At 43.6% G+C, this 16,356-nt stretch overlaps 1 protein-coding gene across 9 annotated transcripts in view; it reads right to left on the bottom strand.

The window, feature by feature from the left end:
• ACACA (acetyl-CoA carboxylase alpha) overlaps nt 1–16,356 on the bottom strand; it is a 281,219-nt gene that overhangs the window by 21,917 nt on the left and 242,946 nt on the right. For all 9 annotated transcript variants that reach the window (XM_057714164.1, XM_057714165.1, XM_057714170.1 and 6 more), the window contains 4 exons: nt 11,572–11,668; nt 10,548–10,683; nt 3,919–4,096; nt 2,093–2,205 (listed from right to left, as the gene is read on the bottom strand). In XM_057714164.1, the coding sequence (XP_057570147.1) occupies nt 2,093–2,205; nt 3,919–4,096; nt 10,548–10,683; nt 11,572–11,668 (524 nt within the window). The remainder of the gene's footprint in view (nt 1–2,092; nt 2,206–3,918; nt 4,097–10,547; nt 10,684–11,571; nt 11,669–16,356) is intronic.

Here is a 16,356-nt window from a genome sequence, read left to right as displayed (position 1 = left end):
GTTCATGTCCCAAGCTGCCCTGGGCCAGAGCCTGCTTTACATTTAGCCGACTAAGGATTCTTTCTCTAGGGCCATTTTGGTCAAGGTTAAATAAATATGGTTTTCTTCAGTGTGGATAGGAAATTGATAATGAGATGATTTGTAACAAATGACTAAATGGCCATCACTTGGGAATCTCCTCCCTTTCCCTTTTCCATGTTTCGAAAGTTAAAAGGTGCTGGGTGAAGGTGGGAGCGATATCACTTTCCTTCAAGAGAAAGAAGCTTCAGCCCCGCACCCCTCACCCTCCAGTCGTTCTGCAAACAGATGTCAGAGAGGATCCCTCTTCCTACCACCCAGTTACTCTGAAGGGATGATAACAGCCATTGGGGGGTTAAAAAGAGGCAGTGAACCCCCAGTTAATGAGCAGGAATTCAGCAGGCAGTGTAAGATAAATGGAGCTCTCTCTGCTTCTGCTGGAGTCAGCATGAACTGCGGCCCTGCGGCTTGTTTGTGGCAAATGGAGTGCGCGAAATATCAAAGGGCAGTGATCCAGAAGAAGACCGACTTTGACAAATTTTAAATTGGCCAGAAAGAAAACCAGTAAAAAAGAAAAAAGAAAAAAAAAAAAAAAAAGGGAAAAAAGAAAAAAAAATCATGCAATTCACTGTGTCCTGCAATTGTGGCATTGCTGCCTTTGTACAGAATTAGTGGTAAAAACGGTGGCAACGATCACTGGATGCCGGGAGCAATTATGAGGCATCTAAGTGAGATGCTTATCGGTGGCTGCAGCTTTTAGAGCTCTCTCTCTGCACAGTTGTGAGGAACTTGCTCTTGAGCTGCAGTTACTTTAATTAAAGTGTATGGGGTTGGTCAGAAGTAATTATCCTGTTTGGAGAAGAAAGAAGAAAAAAACAAACAAACACCTTGACAATTCTGGGTGGCAATAGATTTTAGAAACAACTTTGCCAATTTCTTGTTGTATGTGTGCATTTCCTATAAAAGGATCAGGCTGTGGTGGGTTAGAGTTATCGGTGGTTGTTTCCTAATGGCAAACAATGGGACACATCAGGGTTTATGGTACCCCGAGTCACTGTGTATGGCAAGCAGCACAGTGCATGGCTCAGGGCTCCGATGCCCGGACGTGCAGTCTCTAGGGGGAAGGCAGGCAAACTCCCAGAAGTTTCTGTGTCTCCAGATGGTGAGGATGTAACGAGTTCACTAATGGTCGAGTTCACTAATGGTACTTTATTAATTAAATTAGTATTTGGAACATAAATGAGCTAGCAGATCTTTTTTATGTCTTCTATTCACTGAGTTGTCTTTCAAAAACAAAACAAAACAAAACCAACAAACAAAAAGACCCACAAGCCACTATCTTAGTAAAGATAGCAAGGGGCTCAATGGGAGACCTGGGCAGAGAATCAGTTTTAAGAGAGTCTCTGAAACTCATTCAGACTCTGGACTTGACAGATGGCTCCCACGGTTTAGTCCAATGTTCAAATTGCAAGCACCTTCTGAAAGCTCCAGAAACAAATGAGAGACATTGCAACGGCTGGAAGCATGGAGCACAGATGCTCCCAGGGATACTGGTGCCTGACCTCTGCTTTAAGTGCACAGTGTACAATCTTACTTCCACTTCTCCAGCTCAGGATGGCCCCGGGATGCTGCCTGGGTAGGGCTCCAGCTTTTCCAGTTCATGACAGTGACTCTCACATCCCTCAGAAACAAGGCGGGCTCGTCCAAAGAGACAAGCAGAAACAGGATACTTAAGCCTAGTATGTTCTCTGCCTGATCAGCCTGCCCCCAACAGCAACGTCCAGCTAGTCATTCTTTACAAGGGCATCCACAAGCCTAGAAAGATGGGCTGTTTGAACTATAAGGAAATATCAGAAGAAAAATCGGGTGATTTTTGCTTTTTTAGGGCCCACTTTCCCTCCTATTACACACGCTATTTCATTCTACCAGGGTTCTTACCATAGAGAGGACAGTAAATAAAGATTATTATGAATTTGATCAAATGCTTCAGTGCCTCCTCCCCTGGCCTATGAACGCACTCATTACAAATCAGCGGAATGGCTCATTGGTTTGCCAGGAGGACAAGCAGACATACCCAATCGCTCAGCCAAGTGGATGTAGATGGGGTCCACCCGACGCATGGTTTTCACCAGATCCTTTCTGCGGAATTTGATTTCTACTGTCCCTTCTGGCTCCAGAACTGATCCCCTGGATCACAGAGAAAGGAAAGGAAACAAAACAAAACAGAAATAGAGGCACTTTAGAGGAAGGAGACAACAGAATGAGGCCAGTTACAATCTGTGGACCAGGAAATAGCTTCATTATGGTTTTGCCCACCCACGGTTCACAGAGGTAACCCAAGACAGAGAGGCAGGCACCAGAGAAGTCTACGTGGGGTAGGAGAAAGGCCTGGCAAAAAGCAGTTAAAATAACTCTCATTACAATATCAGTCTACTTCCATCTCAAAGGGAGAAGAATACAGATTCCACCACCTACAGCTGGTAGGAGTAACAAGAATCACATTTTCAAAAAAAAAAAGTTGCTGTAGGGTTGGTGGCAGAGGAACAATCTCTGTCACTCAGGCCATGCTATGAGAGGTGGGTGCTGTCCAGTCCTACACACGGACGGCAGCTTGATGCTATGGAAATGACAAAGTGAAAGGTTTCGGGGTCATTTCTGGTGCATACTAATGACGTTCTGTTACCAGGAACTTTACCCTAAGCACCTTTAAATACAACTTTCTACATTAAAAGAAAAACAATCATAGCTAATGCTTACTCTTTGATGGCACTGTTCTAAATGCTGACATAAAAATCTTCATGACAATCCCATGCCCAGTCTACATCCACTATGAGGTAAGCTACTATTATCCCCATTTCACAGAGGAGGAAACTAAGATACGTATGGGATGTTAGGAGACTTGTCCAAGGCTAACAAGTGACAGAGTTAGATCTGAAACCTGCTTGTCTTGTTCTAAAGTCTGCAGAGGAATTCTCTCCGATCTGATATCACATGAGGGGCTAACTTAGCACTTAAAAGTAAGCCCCTAAGTATAGAACGCTAGCCCAGTGATTTGACAATAAAACTATTGGTCTCTCTTAAGCAGCTTTTGAAGAGGCTAAAATTTTTGAAAAAAGACATGGGTGCCCTAATAAAATGATTGGATGTAGAAACTGGCATGAAAAATGTCAAGGAAACGTGATGTGAGATTTACGAAAGGGTTGAACACAGATTGTGAAAGGAAGCTGGATTTGATCTGTTTTACTTAAGTGTTGCAGGTGCCAATGTCTAACAGAAGCCTGGGATTTTCTCGCAGTTCTCTGCGTGCTGCAAACACTGTGTTCTCCAAGCCTCCTAGAATGCCAGAGTGAGGCATTAGGCTGTGGGGGAGAAGCTATGGTCGGAACCATAGAATGCGGGTGCCAAGTGCACCTCTGTGGCCACCCAGCCGTGTCTTCTCCATAGACAGGAGAAGCAGCCCTGGGAGAGCGAGGACCACTCCAGGTTCCTCATTAGTCAGCGGCAGGGCCTGGTGAAGACCCAGAACTCCAGACTAACAACTCGGTCCTTCCCTCTACCTCGCCTTAAGTTCCCTTTGCCAGATACCTAAGAAAGAGCTAGTGAATAGGTATATCTGAACAACATACAGGAGAGGGTCTCTGAGAGTTTGGGGGTGCCTGGATAGAGGACTTCATGGTAAAAGAATCTGGGGTAGAGATCACGCTGGGATAGGCTGACTCCAGCCTGAATCCCCTGTCATGCTGGTGGATGCTATCGAGAAAGCCTGTTTCTCTAACCTTGGAGCCCTCTGGAGATAGACAGATTCGAATAGAGGTCTCTTGGTTATAACGTCCTCCAGAAGGAAACCAACAGCGAGAGGATCCCCAGGGGCAGCAAGTGGAGACGAGGAAGGAGCGCTACCTGCTTTCTCGGTCCGCGTACATCTCCATGTGCCGCGGGTTGATGGTGGGGTCAATGACGACCCAGGAGCCACCGCGGAGCTCGGCCTGTGGAGGAATGTAAACCATCACAGGCTGCGAGCACTCCCGCAAGCCATCCACGATGTAAGCGCCAAACTTCAGCACTTGGTCGTACATGTCTGTGGAGAATGAGACAAATTAGAAACCATGAAGCAGTGCTTCTGAACATGGCTCACGTCATGACACACAGAGAAATACGGCTGCTCATGGCCAGAGGTGTCAGGTCTAGGGGTGCAGCTGCTGCCCTAGGTCATGTTCGGCCACCCTGACGACCAAAGCGATCGGTGTCTCCACCTGTATTCTATTTAAGACTCCAGGGGATCTTCAAAAGCACGACAGAAGTGCACTGTCTTTCACAAGATTCAGGGTGCAGGCCCAATGGACTGCATATCCATTTTACATCCTCCCTGAATTTCTGTACTCAGGTTTCACCACATTAATTCACAACCGCTCTACAAATGTTGAGTATTTTTCATGTCAATATGTGATCTCTCTCACTACATTAAGTTTTCTGAAGGAACTATTCAGGCTCTTTTCAATTCTTCTCATGATACTTAGCATATGATAAGCCCTTAAAATGCACAGCAAATGGAAATGGAGCCTTCAAAATTGTATCTTCAAAAACTGCATCTTTCATCTTTACATCCCCAGGGTTCTGTCCAGTGCCTGGAACACAGCTAGTGCTCAGTAACTGTCTGCTGGATAACTGAGCGAGCAAATGCATGCTTTGTAAAGAACACAGTGAGGAAGAAAAAAAAAGATTCTTTACCAGGTGCATTTCTATCAGGTGTCAGTGGGAAAAAATTTAAAGTGCATATGTATTTATTGGAAATATCACACAGCCACATAAAAAGAGGAGCCACCTCTTTCTTCTGCTAAAGAGTACACTTTGTAATCCCCTCAAGGTGAGGAACAGCTTGAAGAAAAGGGACCCTTGGTGCATAAACAGAGTCAGTCCTTGGAAAGCAGGATCAGTTATTTATTTCCCGATAATTTATGACTTCTTCCCATTTCCCAGCTCACTGAAGTCTAAACGCTGCTAAAGTTTTACACTTATGATTCCAGATGTTTAAGGAGTATTTCAGTGGAACCAAAATGGATCCTTTTGAAACACCAAGTATCAGGTTCAACTGAGTTCAAACTTTCCTATCAAAGAGAGGATCTCAATTTGGCATAAATCAATCTGGAAACCGAAAGCAAAAAAGCATTTTTCAGGAATTTAGGAGCAAACCAAATAGAAATTGCTTTCATTTTAGTTACTGGCAAATTAAACTGCTACCCTCTCCAAAGTAAAAACGGCTCTCTCTATAGAAACCATCGGTGAGCACAGTTCCCTGAAAGCCTATGTCTTTCTCCACTGCTCCAACCTGGCCAGCTGCCCTGTGAAGGAATTCCAAAAATTCAGAAGTTGCCCCAGGAAACACTCCCTACTCTATTCGGAACGTGAATGGTCATATACTCTGTATATATGATCAGAACAAAGACATTTATTCCTTTGGGAGGAAAGCAAAGACCAAAAAAATTTACTGCTAATTACACAACTGCTGTATGAAGAGCAGGGAATAAAGGACTTTAAGCGCTTTACGCTAATTCCGTGGTTATGAAAATAATTGCTCAGTTCAAATTATTTTAACTAAATTAATTCTTTAGTGGATATTTCAACCAGTGCTACATAATAAAATAATTGTGTAATTAGCAGTACATTTTTCGGTGCTGCCAAGAGTACAGTCTCAGAACGAGTAACAGAAAGGAGTGGCCCTCAATGGTATCAGGTGCGGAGAAGAAAAGAGAGACAGAGATAAAAGGAGGAAGTGAAACAACAGCAAATGGCACCAAAGAAGTCATTCTATGTGGAAAACGTAAATGACAGCGTTTCCAGTCTCTTCACTTGCTTCTGTTTGTTAAAGACATGTCTACATCGAAATCCAGCCCTGTTCCATGATGAATAGACCCAGCTCCCAAAAAAGGAGAGGATTTTATTCAAAATGTACTTCCAGGTATTTAAGTAAAAACAAACAAAAACCCACTTGATTTCATAGCATAAGCAAATTGGGATAAAGTTGAATATGTGAGCATTTTATTTTTATGAAATGGACCTTGGTTCCTCCTTTCAACTTCATGGTGAGCTTACTATATATGAAGGAGCATGAGTACATACACACATGCATATTAATCACCAGAACACTCTTCTTCTCATACCCAAGTGACAGGTCAGTAAACTGAGGCTTTATTAAATAAGCAAGTGGCAGAGTTGAGACTTTCAACCCAGATCTTTTTGGCTCTTAAGTCCACATTCTGCTACTTCATTCTTATCCCACCACTCTTCATGCGAGGAAAGAGCGTGAGGCTGAAGTAATCTGCCTCCCGGCATCTGATACAATGGCTGAGTAAACTCAAAGCCAGAAAGTAGACTTGAATGAATATTTCTAAATTTTGCCTGGATTTTTGGTATGTTCGGAGATATCAGAACTTGTACTAAGGGCTTGGATCTGAATGCCAAACAATTATCTTCAGTCCCCAAGACTGTGAGTGGAAAAGGGGCATCAAGCTTCATTGAAGCTGACAGGCTTGGGACTTGGAAACAATGCCTCCATCTAACCTGGAACATCAACACCCCACAATCCCCAAACCATCAAAACACTCAGAAAGCAACAAAGGCTATTTTGAATATAAATAAACACACAAATTCTACAAACAACGTGCTCATACTGACTCACAGCTGCCCCAAACCACACATTTCCGAAAGGCAGGCTGAAGTGCTTGGCAGCAATCTGACACACATTTGTTAGAAATCCCTTCATGTCTAAGAGACAGAGCAAAAGCACGGCCAGGAGCAGCAGGGGAAGGGGGATCCCCAAGGGCTTAGGCTAGATATCAGCCTAGGGAACTGTAAAGCTATGCATATGCTGACTGTCAATTCTCAGGCCCTGAGAAATGCAATGGGAATGGAAAATACTGATGGGTTCTTCCTCAGAGGCGGGAGCCTGCAGCTTTCTAAGCCTTCTGAGCAAAGCACATCTGCATGAATGGTGATCACACAGCCTTTTCCAGTATGTTCTCAGCACCCAGGCACCCACCCTGCCTAGGGCCTTTATTGTTACACGACACGGATACACCAGGGCAGCCACGTGTACCGAACAAGGGAGCAGGGTGGTAGGGTATTTCCACAGTGCTCCCCTGTCTCAAAACTGGAACAGGTCTTATTGGCTTGAGGCGTGTTTATCTGTTAGAAGCTGAAGGTAAACATCAGGCGCACACAAGCTGCAGACACATCATGTCTCTCATGAGTTCATTATGGCCAGCTGACACTGTATGTCAACAACCAAGTAATCAGAGACTTTAAAATAGACTTTCATTCCAGTTAAAGTTTTCAATAAATGTTTTTTTTTATTGTTATTTATAACCTGTCCCGGGAAAAAATAATAAGTATAACATGAAAAGCCAACTGAGAGTGACCCTGTAGCACCAGCAGTGAGGCAGTGTAATATCACTGGGATTTGCATCCTATCAAGCTATTCGTGCTGAGGCTGGGACCCTGGTGCTAATTTCTAGTAAATTTCACGCTTGATGTCTCCCTGTTGTGGGTCATTGCCGGTTCGTCTAAATAAACTGCTTCCAAATGGCTCTTCCATCTAAATATTCAGCTAGTTTTTATAATTTAATTTTGCATTATGCTGAATAGCCTTCCGGCCAGATAGAGCTCATTGGAAAAAAAGCACCAATACCATCTTGACATGCTTTTATTTATTTATTTATTTATATTTTTACTGCTCGAATTAGACCTCCTAGGCCGACTAGTAAAGAGTTTTTTTTTTTTTTCCCCTCCACTAATGTCAATTTTCAGCATAGCAAGAGCTGTCTCTAATCTTTTCCTACTCATTACACACAATTTTGGAGTCATTTTACCCACAGTGCAGTCGGCTCCTGGCTGTGTGTTTGTGTGCACTCAGGGATGGCATAATTGTTTATTTTCCCTCCCCGCATAATCCCCAGCCAGTATTGAAACCAAAACTGCAAACATCTCCCCAAGGGATGTGGAATCACTCTCAGCTTTGGTCCCCTTACATGAGATAATACGCAGGAAACATCCTGACCTGTATGTAAATACGAAAGGGGGGGTGTTCCTCCCCTCCTACTTTCACACTGATCTCTATCTTCCCCAAAGCTTATTTGTCTTAAGTGATGTGTAAACGGATGCAGCAGCACCAAAATTCAGAAAACAGAGCTGGTCCTGCTCCGTGTTAGGCCAATAGGGACCGGGGGTGGGGGTGGGTGTGGAGGGGGAGGAGGGGGGATGGGCAGTTACTATTTAATGGGTATCGACTTTATGTTGGGGGTGATGAAAAAGTTTTGGGTACAGACAGTAGTGATGGTTACATGACATTGTGAGTGTACTTGTACACTGATGAACTGTACACTTAAAAACGCTGATGAACTGTACACTTAAAAACGGTTAACAGGATAATGATTATGTTATGTATATTTTACAGTTAAAAAACCATAACTCATTTCTGAGCTCTTGCAGTTTCTTGTCACAATAACCCCAAAGCAGAGGGGAGGGAGGTGGATAATAACTTTCTCAGCAACCTAGATATTCTATTCTTGGGATATTCTAGTAGATCTGGTTCTGGCCCTAGGCTCTAAACTGTGCTACAGGAAGTCAGATAGATCTGTGTTCTCATTATTTAGCTAAATGGTCTTGGGAAATTTACTTAACCCAAGTCTCAATTTACGTAAAATTGTGGATAATAATATAACTTACCCCTTAGAGGTGCCTGTTGTGACGATTATGCAAGATAATGCATGTGAAATGGTTAGCGCAGTTTCTGATACAAAGAGCTCAATGAATCTTAATTGCTGTTACTCTTATGCTTACAGGGCTGGCAGCCAATCTGGGCCTGAGCCAAAACATGTAGCAGAATTAAAGCTTCCCCTACAAGTGGCACATCGCAAACTTTCGAGCTCTAAATTTGTTAGGACAAAATAGCCAGGCTGACTTACTCCTAAGTAACATCAGGATGAGTGAATTCCCAGTAGTTCCCCAGAAGACAGGTAACTAAGGAGTAAGAGCGTTGCATTGTCTCTCAAGTCTTAATGTAAATCTTACAGCCAGGGAATTTGGGATCAAGTGAAATCTGATGCTAAATGAACCTCATATATGTAAATAAAAGGGATTTCAGCACCCCTGCACCACCCTATAGTATCATCCTCCTTTGAACACTGTGATATTTTGTTTATACATTATACATTATGGGTTTAACTTTCTGCACAGGACATTTTTCTTGACTCCTTTGGGCGATGTCTTTTCTGACTTATCTTTGTTTGCTTTGAAGTAGCTAGCCAGCATAGCTCCTTGCACATAGGAACTCAATAAAAATGTGTAGGATTGACTTGTTTAACCTATACTCTCAATATCTCATGGTATTTCCACTGATTTATTATCTTGGTCAAAAAGTAATTCACCTTGAATAGTCTAGGAAACTCTACAAACACTAATTTGCATGTATGGTCCAAGTCTCCCCAAAGAAAGTGTAAAATGTGGTAGTTCTCCAGTAAATATGGACAAAAGGGGACCTTTTCAACTAAAACAAAAAACAAAAAAATCGCCCTAGTCGTCTGCATTTGGGCAGGGAGGCTGGCCATACAGGCAGGGGTTTTCCTAGCCAAGTAAGGGAAAGTTGTTGGTATAAGGCTCTAATCTCTCTCCACGCACAGCTGATAACCCCTAATAAAAGGGTAACCTCCCCAGGCTTTTCCTCCCTCAAAGCTAGAGGTGCTCCTGCCCCCAGCGACTTCTGGGTGCCTTACTGAGAGTTCATTCTTCCACATTTTCTATGTCCTACCTCTGATCACTCTATTCACTCTGGCAGTATCAACTCCTCCCTCCATCTATCCTGCTAATCCATTCTAGAGCTCTCCCTGATGAATGAAGCTGACACTTATCAGTACACTCATGCCCTCCTGGCATGAAGTCTCCAGCCTCTGCACGGCCATGAATCTCTAGCCACTGGAGGGAGAGCTTCACGACTCTGAGAGGTAGAGTGTGTGTCCCTGAACCATCCACACAGAGATTCTCAGTGACTGGCAGTTCTGGCTCAGAGCAGAGCCTTTATAATAATGGTCTAATATGCTGGAGCCACAGGCCCGAGGCTGTTATTGGATAATAATAAAATGTATCACAAATTGCCACAAAGGAGCAGCTTCTGGTATAGAATTTGTTCTTTTTCTTCTGGTGAAGGCTAATTTCAGTATCTGTCTTGGTCACTGTAGAGTATTAAAGACTAACACCAACAAAGAGTATGCCCAGAAAAGAGAGACAGAGACTAGCACTGTCTTATTTCCCCAGGACCATGAGAATAGTCCATCACTCACCTGTGATAGCTAAATCAGCAGTGTACCTAGATAACACCTAGACTGTTCTGAAATTTTGTATGGAATTATAAAAATCAAATTTTCTCATTCAGAAGATATCTCAGAGGGAGCATAATCTCCCCAAAGCCTAGGGTGATGTCAGGACACTCCGGCCCAACCTGCAGTGATGCCCCTCCAGCCCAGGGCCAGGCCAATCACCTTTCATCCCACCAGAGAAGCCTCTCCAGTTGGCAAAGACCATCAGAGGCAGCCCTTCGCGGTTGAAGTCCTTGATAGCCTGATAGGTCTTAAACGCAGAGTCTGGGAACCAAACCTGGCCAGCCTGCTGGATTATCTATTAGAAAAAGCCAAAGAGGAAGATGCAATTAACAGCACAGTTTGAAGGGGTGACTCTCCAAGGAGAATAAGGTTTTCTTGTTAAAAACTCAAAATCAAACCAAACCAAAGTTGTTGTTCATCAAGATCATCCTTGAAATAAAAAAGAAGAAAGGATCCTGGCTCTCTGACTTTGTTAAATACTCTTCTCTTGAAGTCTTGATTCCACCACCCACCCTTCTTTAGTCCAAAGGGGGAAACCTTACTGCTTCCAAGGCAAGGACGCAGCCTGAGGCATTCTTGCTTCCCAGGGCAACTTTAAGTGACTCGACTACACAGTTCCAAGCAAGCCCCCTGGTCAGAGTGTCCACGTGTTCTCACCTCTGTGCCTGGTACAGCTTCCTTGTCCTGTGCTTAGTCAGCAGCACTTGAGGTGGCCCTGCTGCATAGCCTCCTCTCGTCTCCCCCACCCCTGTCAGGCTGGGAAGACCTAATCCACCCTTTTGAAAAGGATGGGCTGCGGTGTTCACATTTGGCGTTGGGGCAGACTTCCTTATGAATTCCAGTGGGAGGTCTTGCCCGTGTGCTTGGAGAACTGGGACCAATGAGCCCTCGGCATCGTCTCAGCTGCCTTTCTGGAAGACCACACACCCAACAAAAGGAGGCTGTTTTCTAGCAACAACAAAACCACTGTAAAGGCCCATTTAGTTTTTTAGGCAGAATTTAGCTTGTGGTCCATTTCGAGTCATCTTAAAAGTGAGCTTGTGATGGTTTGAAAGCATTCGAGGCCGCTGACTGCCCTTTGCTCTAAAATTGGTGGCTGGCGATGTTCCTAATACCGCCCCCCTGCCCCACGGAGGGGACACAGCTCCCAGCTCGGGTGCTCAGGGCACTCGAAGTGACCTACCTTGGCTTCAGAATCCAGGTTTGCAGGATCAGCTGGGATACTCAGTTCCACTGTTCGGGTTTCCACAGCAACTACTCCCATGGGTATTCCTCCTAGCCTGATAAAAAATGAGCCAGGTAAGAGACCAATGGATGTCAGCATTACAGCTAGTCATTTATTTTCTGATTCCACATCAAAACATGGGTGGAATACACAAAAATAAACTCAGAATGGATTAAAGACCTAAATGTAAGGCCAGACACTATAAAACTCTTAGAGGAAAACATAAGCAGAACATTCTATGACATAAATGACAGCAAGATCCTTTTTGACCCACCTCCTAGAGTAATGGAAATAAAAACAAAAATAAACCAATGGGACCTAATGAAACTCAAAAGTTTTTGCACAGCAAAGGAAATCATAAAAAAGATGAAAAGACGACCCTCAGAATGGGAGAAAATATTTGCCAACGAAGCAACCGACAAAGGATTAGTCTCTAAAATATACAAGCAGCTCATGCAGCTCAATATCAAAAAAACAAACAACCCCATCCAAAAGTGGGTGGAAGACCTAAATAGACATTTCTCCAAAAAAGACATACAGATGGCCAACAAACACATAAATCAACACCATTAATCATTAGAGAAATGCAAATCAAAACCGCAATGAGATATCATCTCACACTGGTCAGAATGGCCATTATCACAAAATCTAGGAACAATAAATCCTGGAGAGGCTGTGGAGAAAAGGGAACCCTCCTGCTCTGTTGGTGGGACTGTAAATTGATACAGCCACTATGGAAAACAGTATGGAGATTCCTTAAAAAACTAAAAACTACCATGTGACCCAGCAATCCCACTACTGGGCATATACCCTGAGAATACCATAATTCAAAAAGATACATGTACCACAATGTTCACTGCAGCACTATTTACAATAGCCAGGACATGGAAGCAACCTAAATGTCCATCGACAGATGAATGGATAAAGAAGATGTGGCACATATATACAATGGAATATTACTCAGCCATAAAAAGGAACAAAACTGAGTTATTTGTAGTGAGGTGGGTGGACCTAGAGTCTGTCATACAGAGTGAAGAAAGTCAGAAAGAGAAAAGCAACTACTGTATGCTAACGCATATATGTGAAATCTAAAAAACCGGTACTGAGGAACCCAGTGGCAGGGCAAGAATAAGACGCAGATGTAGAGAACAGACTTGAGAACATGGGGTGGGGAGGGAGGGAAGCTGGGATGAAGTGAGAGAGTGGCATTGACATATATTCACTACCAAATGTAAAATAGATAGCTAGTGGGAAGCTGCTGCATAACACAGTGACATCAACTCAATGACTGGTGATGACCCAGAGGGGTGGAATAGGGAGGGGGGATGGGAGGCTCAAGAGGGAAGGGACAAGGGGATATGTATAAATACACCTGATTCACTTTGTTGTACAGCAGAAACTGGCACAATAGTGTAAAGCAATTATACTCAAAGATCTGGGGGAAAAAAAACCATTGGTGGAGGGGGATGTGGAAACAAATACAGAGTCAGGGAGAAATCTGACTCCTCTGGGGGTAAAATGTTACTCCACAGATAGGGTAAGTATGGCAAATTTGGTAAATAGATAGGGAAACCGCCCTCAGAATCACTCCTATTCCCCACCACAGGATAAATTCAAACCAAGGGTTGTACCAGGGGAACCTCTGTATTCTCTGCATTTAGACTCAACAGCCTAGCACATGTGAGATCTTGTACACACACACACACACGAATACACCCCCAGCCCCCTTCATTGTGGCTGCCAAGAGAAATTTCTCAGTTCACCCTACGGCATGTCTTTGGTGAAGAGGGAGGGGAACAGTCCGAAAGGCAATAGGAACCAGAAACTTCACTGCTGGAACAGAGCGGCGGTTTTCCATGCAGTACTAATAACATGGTTCCAGGTAAGATCTGAGGGTACAGAAAGTCTTACCATTGGGTGTGTGGGTGGGGAGTGTGCAAGTGCGCTACGGCGATGATGAAAAACGTGCCAAGTGCAGGGAAGTGGTTAAACAAGCCTTTAACTTTCTCTTCCATTGGAAGAGGGCAATGGGACAGGGAGAACCTTCAGAAGTAATCTTGGTTGAATAGATGCTCTATATTGGAAGGATATATGTAATCTCCAAGCTCTGTTAATTTAAAAAACTGTTCTGGAGCTCCAAGCCTCTGCATCTGGACTCCACGATACCCTCCCACACTTGGTCCTCATAAAGATTTCCCAGTAAAAATCAGGAGGAGAGAGAGAAAGTGAGTGCGAGCGAGCCTGCAAGGTACAGGGTGAGTCCTCACTCTGGAAAATGTGATTCAATCTTCACCTTCTCAGCCACATTCCTTGGGGTTGGGGCTGGAATGGGTTATGGGAATGAAAAGTCTCTCATTCCCCACAGCATCTCCATAACAAACTTTTCCATGAAGGATGGTCTTTGGTTGTTACATTGGCTACTGCAAACGGATTCTTGTCATCATCAGAGGCCTGACAGGGGCCTGAGTGGGGACCACCTACCCCCTTGTCACTTGCCTGCACTGAATCAGAATCAAAAGCCCTCTAGACAATCAGACAACGAGCAGAAGGTACACAGGAGGGTTTAGAAATATTTCTGTTCACAATGATTAACAATCCAACTGGAAACTTGTAATTGCAAAAGCCACCCTAAATCGGTAACTTATAACTTATATATTAGGGCCCATGTGACCTAATAAAGAACATCTTTATCCGAGTATTACAGTTATTTATTGAACTTGAAAACAGCTCAGAACAACTTCTGTTTTCTATTATACTTCATATAAATTTTATCAGGCTAGCACATGAAGATGCTACATCTTGTTTTATAGTGTGTCCCTGGACAAGGTGGCATGGAATAATAAAAGACAATTTACAGCCAATAGCACACATATTCCAAACACACATACCAAAGATGAGTTTTGGCAGCACTTACAGTAACAATCCCAGAAGAATACATTTATATTTATTTCTCGAAATGCCATTGCTTTTGAAAGAAGCTAGCTCCATTTGTGTTTTATATACTTGTGAGCATGTGTATGTGTTTGGAGTAAGAAGCCCAGAACTCATCAGATGGAAAGAAAGAAAGAAAGAAGTCAGATTGAGTGTCACAATAAACAATGGCAGAGCTAACCAAAGCCAAGCTTGACTGATCTTGCTCGCAGAACAATCCCTGTTCTTCCAATCATAAGTGTAAAGCATTAGTCTCTTATTTCCCATGGGAGGATCTTAAAGACCTTAACAAAGGTTTGGCTTTCGGAGGCTTAAAATCAGTCATGTTTTTTACGGACGGGAAAACCGAAGCAGAATGGGTAAGAGACAGTCTCAACAAAGTTGGTGCTATAGTGTCCTGTGAAGACTCTGTAATGCACCAATAGGTCCTGAGTAGGGGGCCTTCACCCCAGTGGGAGTTCTACCAGGCACACAGAATAATCCTCACTGGGACTCGGAAGCTGGTGGTAAGACAAAAGCCTGGGATGCCAGAGAAAACGGGAGCTAGTCCCTGGGAGTCTCAGCCTGGGCTGACTCCGGGCTGACTCTTATTCAGAGCCACAGTGAAAGATCCCGTCTGTGGGACCTGCCAGCTGATGGGCTCATGTCACTGGCAGCACGAGGAGTGCTGACCAGCTGGACGGAGAGAACCACAAAGCCTAGAATTATTTCCGAGGCTGGAATCTAAATCTCAACCCGAAGTGGCATGTTTGAGAATCTTGAGCAGGTGCCACTTTTCACCAAGATAAGGAAAACAGATTGTCCCCGAGAGGAAGGTGAGCTCCAGATGGGGGTCCCCGGGGCGGCGTGTCTCCGCGGTGTGGAGTCAGATCAAGATCAGCCTTGGCAGGGGCTCGTTCCAACGAGCCCAGCAGATTATTCCGTGCAGAGCTCGCTGTTGAGTGAAGCACTTCTTAGGGTGGGTATTAAAATTTAATAGAAATTTCAATTTCCCACTTGAAAGACAGAGGTATCCCTGCCACCTATTCCAGCTTATTTTACCTACTCCTGTTTCAGTTAACCTTTTTTTTTTTTGGCAATTCAAATCTGATGATAAGCCAGTATAGTATATTTGTTACTTGAATAATCTCAATGCCATGAAGGAACTTCTTCCAGTTATACAGATCTTTCGGGTGGGTTACATAGAGAAGTAGATGAGTCTGGTTCACTGGGCACCGACTACTGAAAGAAAATGGTCTTTGGGGGATGGAGGAGGTCACTGGTGAGCTGTGGCTACTAGGGTTGAGCTTTATAGCCCCCAGAGAGCTTTTCTTTCGGCATTATGAAAAGGAAATGTTGTCAAAACCAGACTTCAGATTGAACACGTCATTGGATTGATGCACTAAATGACCACTGGGAACCAGTGCTCCAGTTGTGCTGCCTTGGGCATGACTATAATCTAGTTTTCTTAGAAAATTTAGCCAAAGAGAACATTACTGGTAAAAACCTACAGAGCCCTTTCTTTTCTTGTTTTTTTTTTTTGAAGGACTTTTATTGAGATATAATCAACATACAGTTATTTAACATTTGATATTTTTTTTCTTATTTGTAATGTATATATGGCAATCCCAATCTCCCAATTCATCCCATCCCAACAATCCCCACTTTGCCCCCTTGGTGTCCATATGTCTGTTCGCTACATCTGTCTCTCTTTCTGCCTGGCAAGCCGGCTGATTTGTACCATTTTTCTAGATTCCGCATATATGCGTTAATACACAATATTTGTTTTTCTCTTTCTGACTTACTTCACTCTGTATGACAGTCTCTATGTCC

Source organism: Hippopotamus amphibius, chromosome 17 (genome assembly GCF_030028045.1).
Source record: "Hippopotamus amphibius kiboko isolate mHipAmp2 chromosome 17, mHipAmp2.hap2, whole genome shotgun sequence".
Lineage (NCBI taxonomy): Eukaryota > Metazoa > Chordata > Mammalia > Artiodactyla > Hippopotamidae > Hippopotamus > Hippopotamus amphibius.
This window is presented reverse-complemented; position numbering and strand designations above follow the sequence as displayed.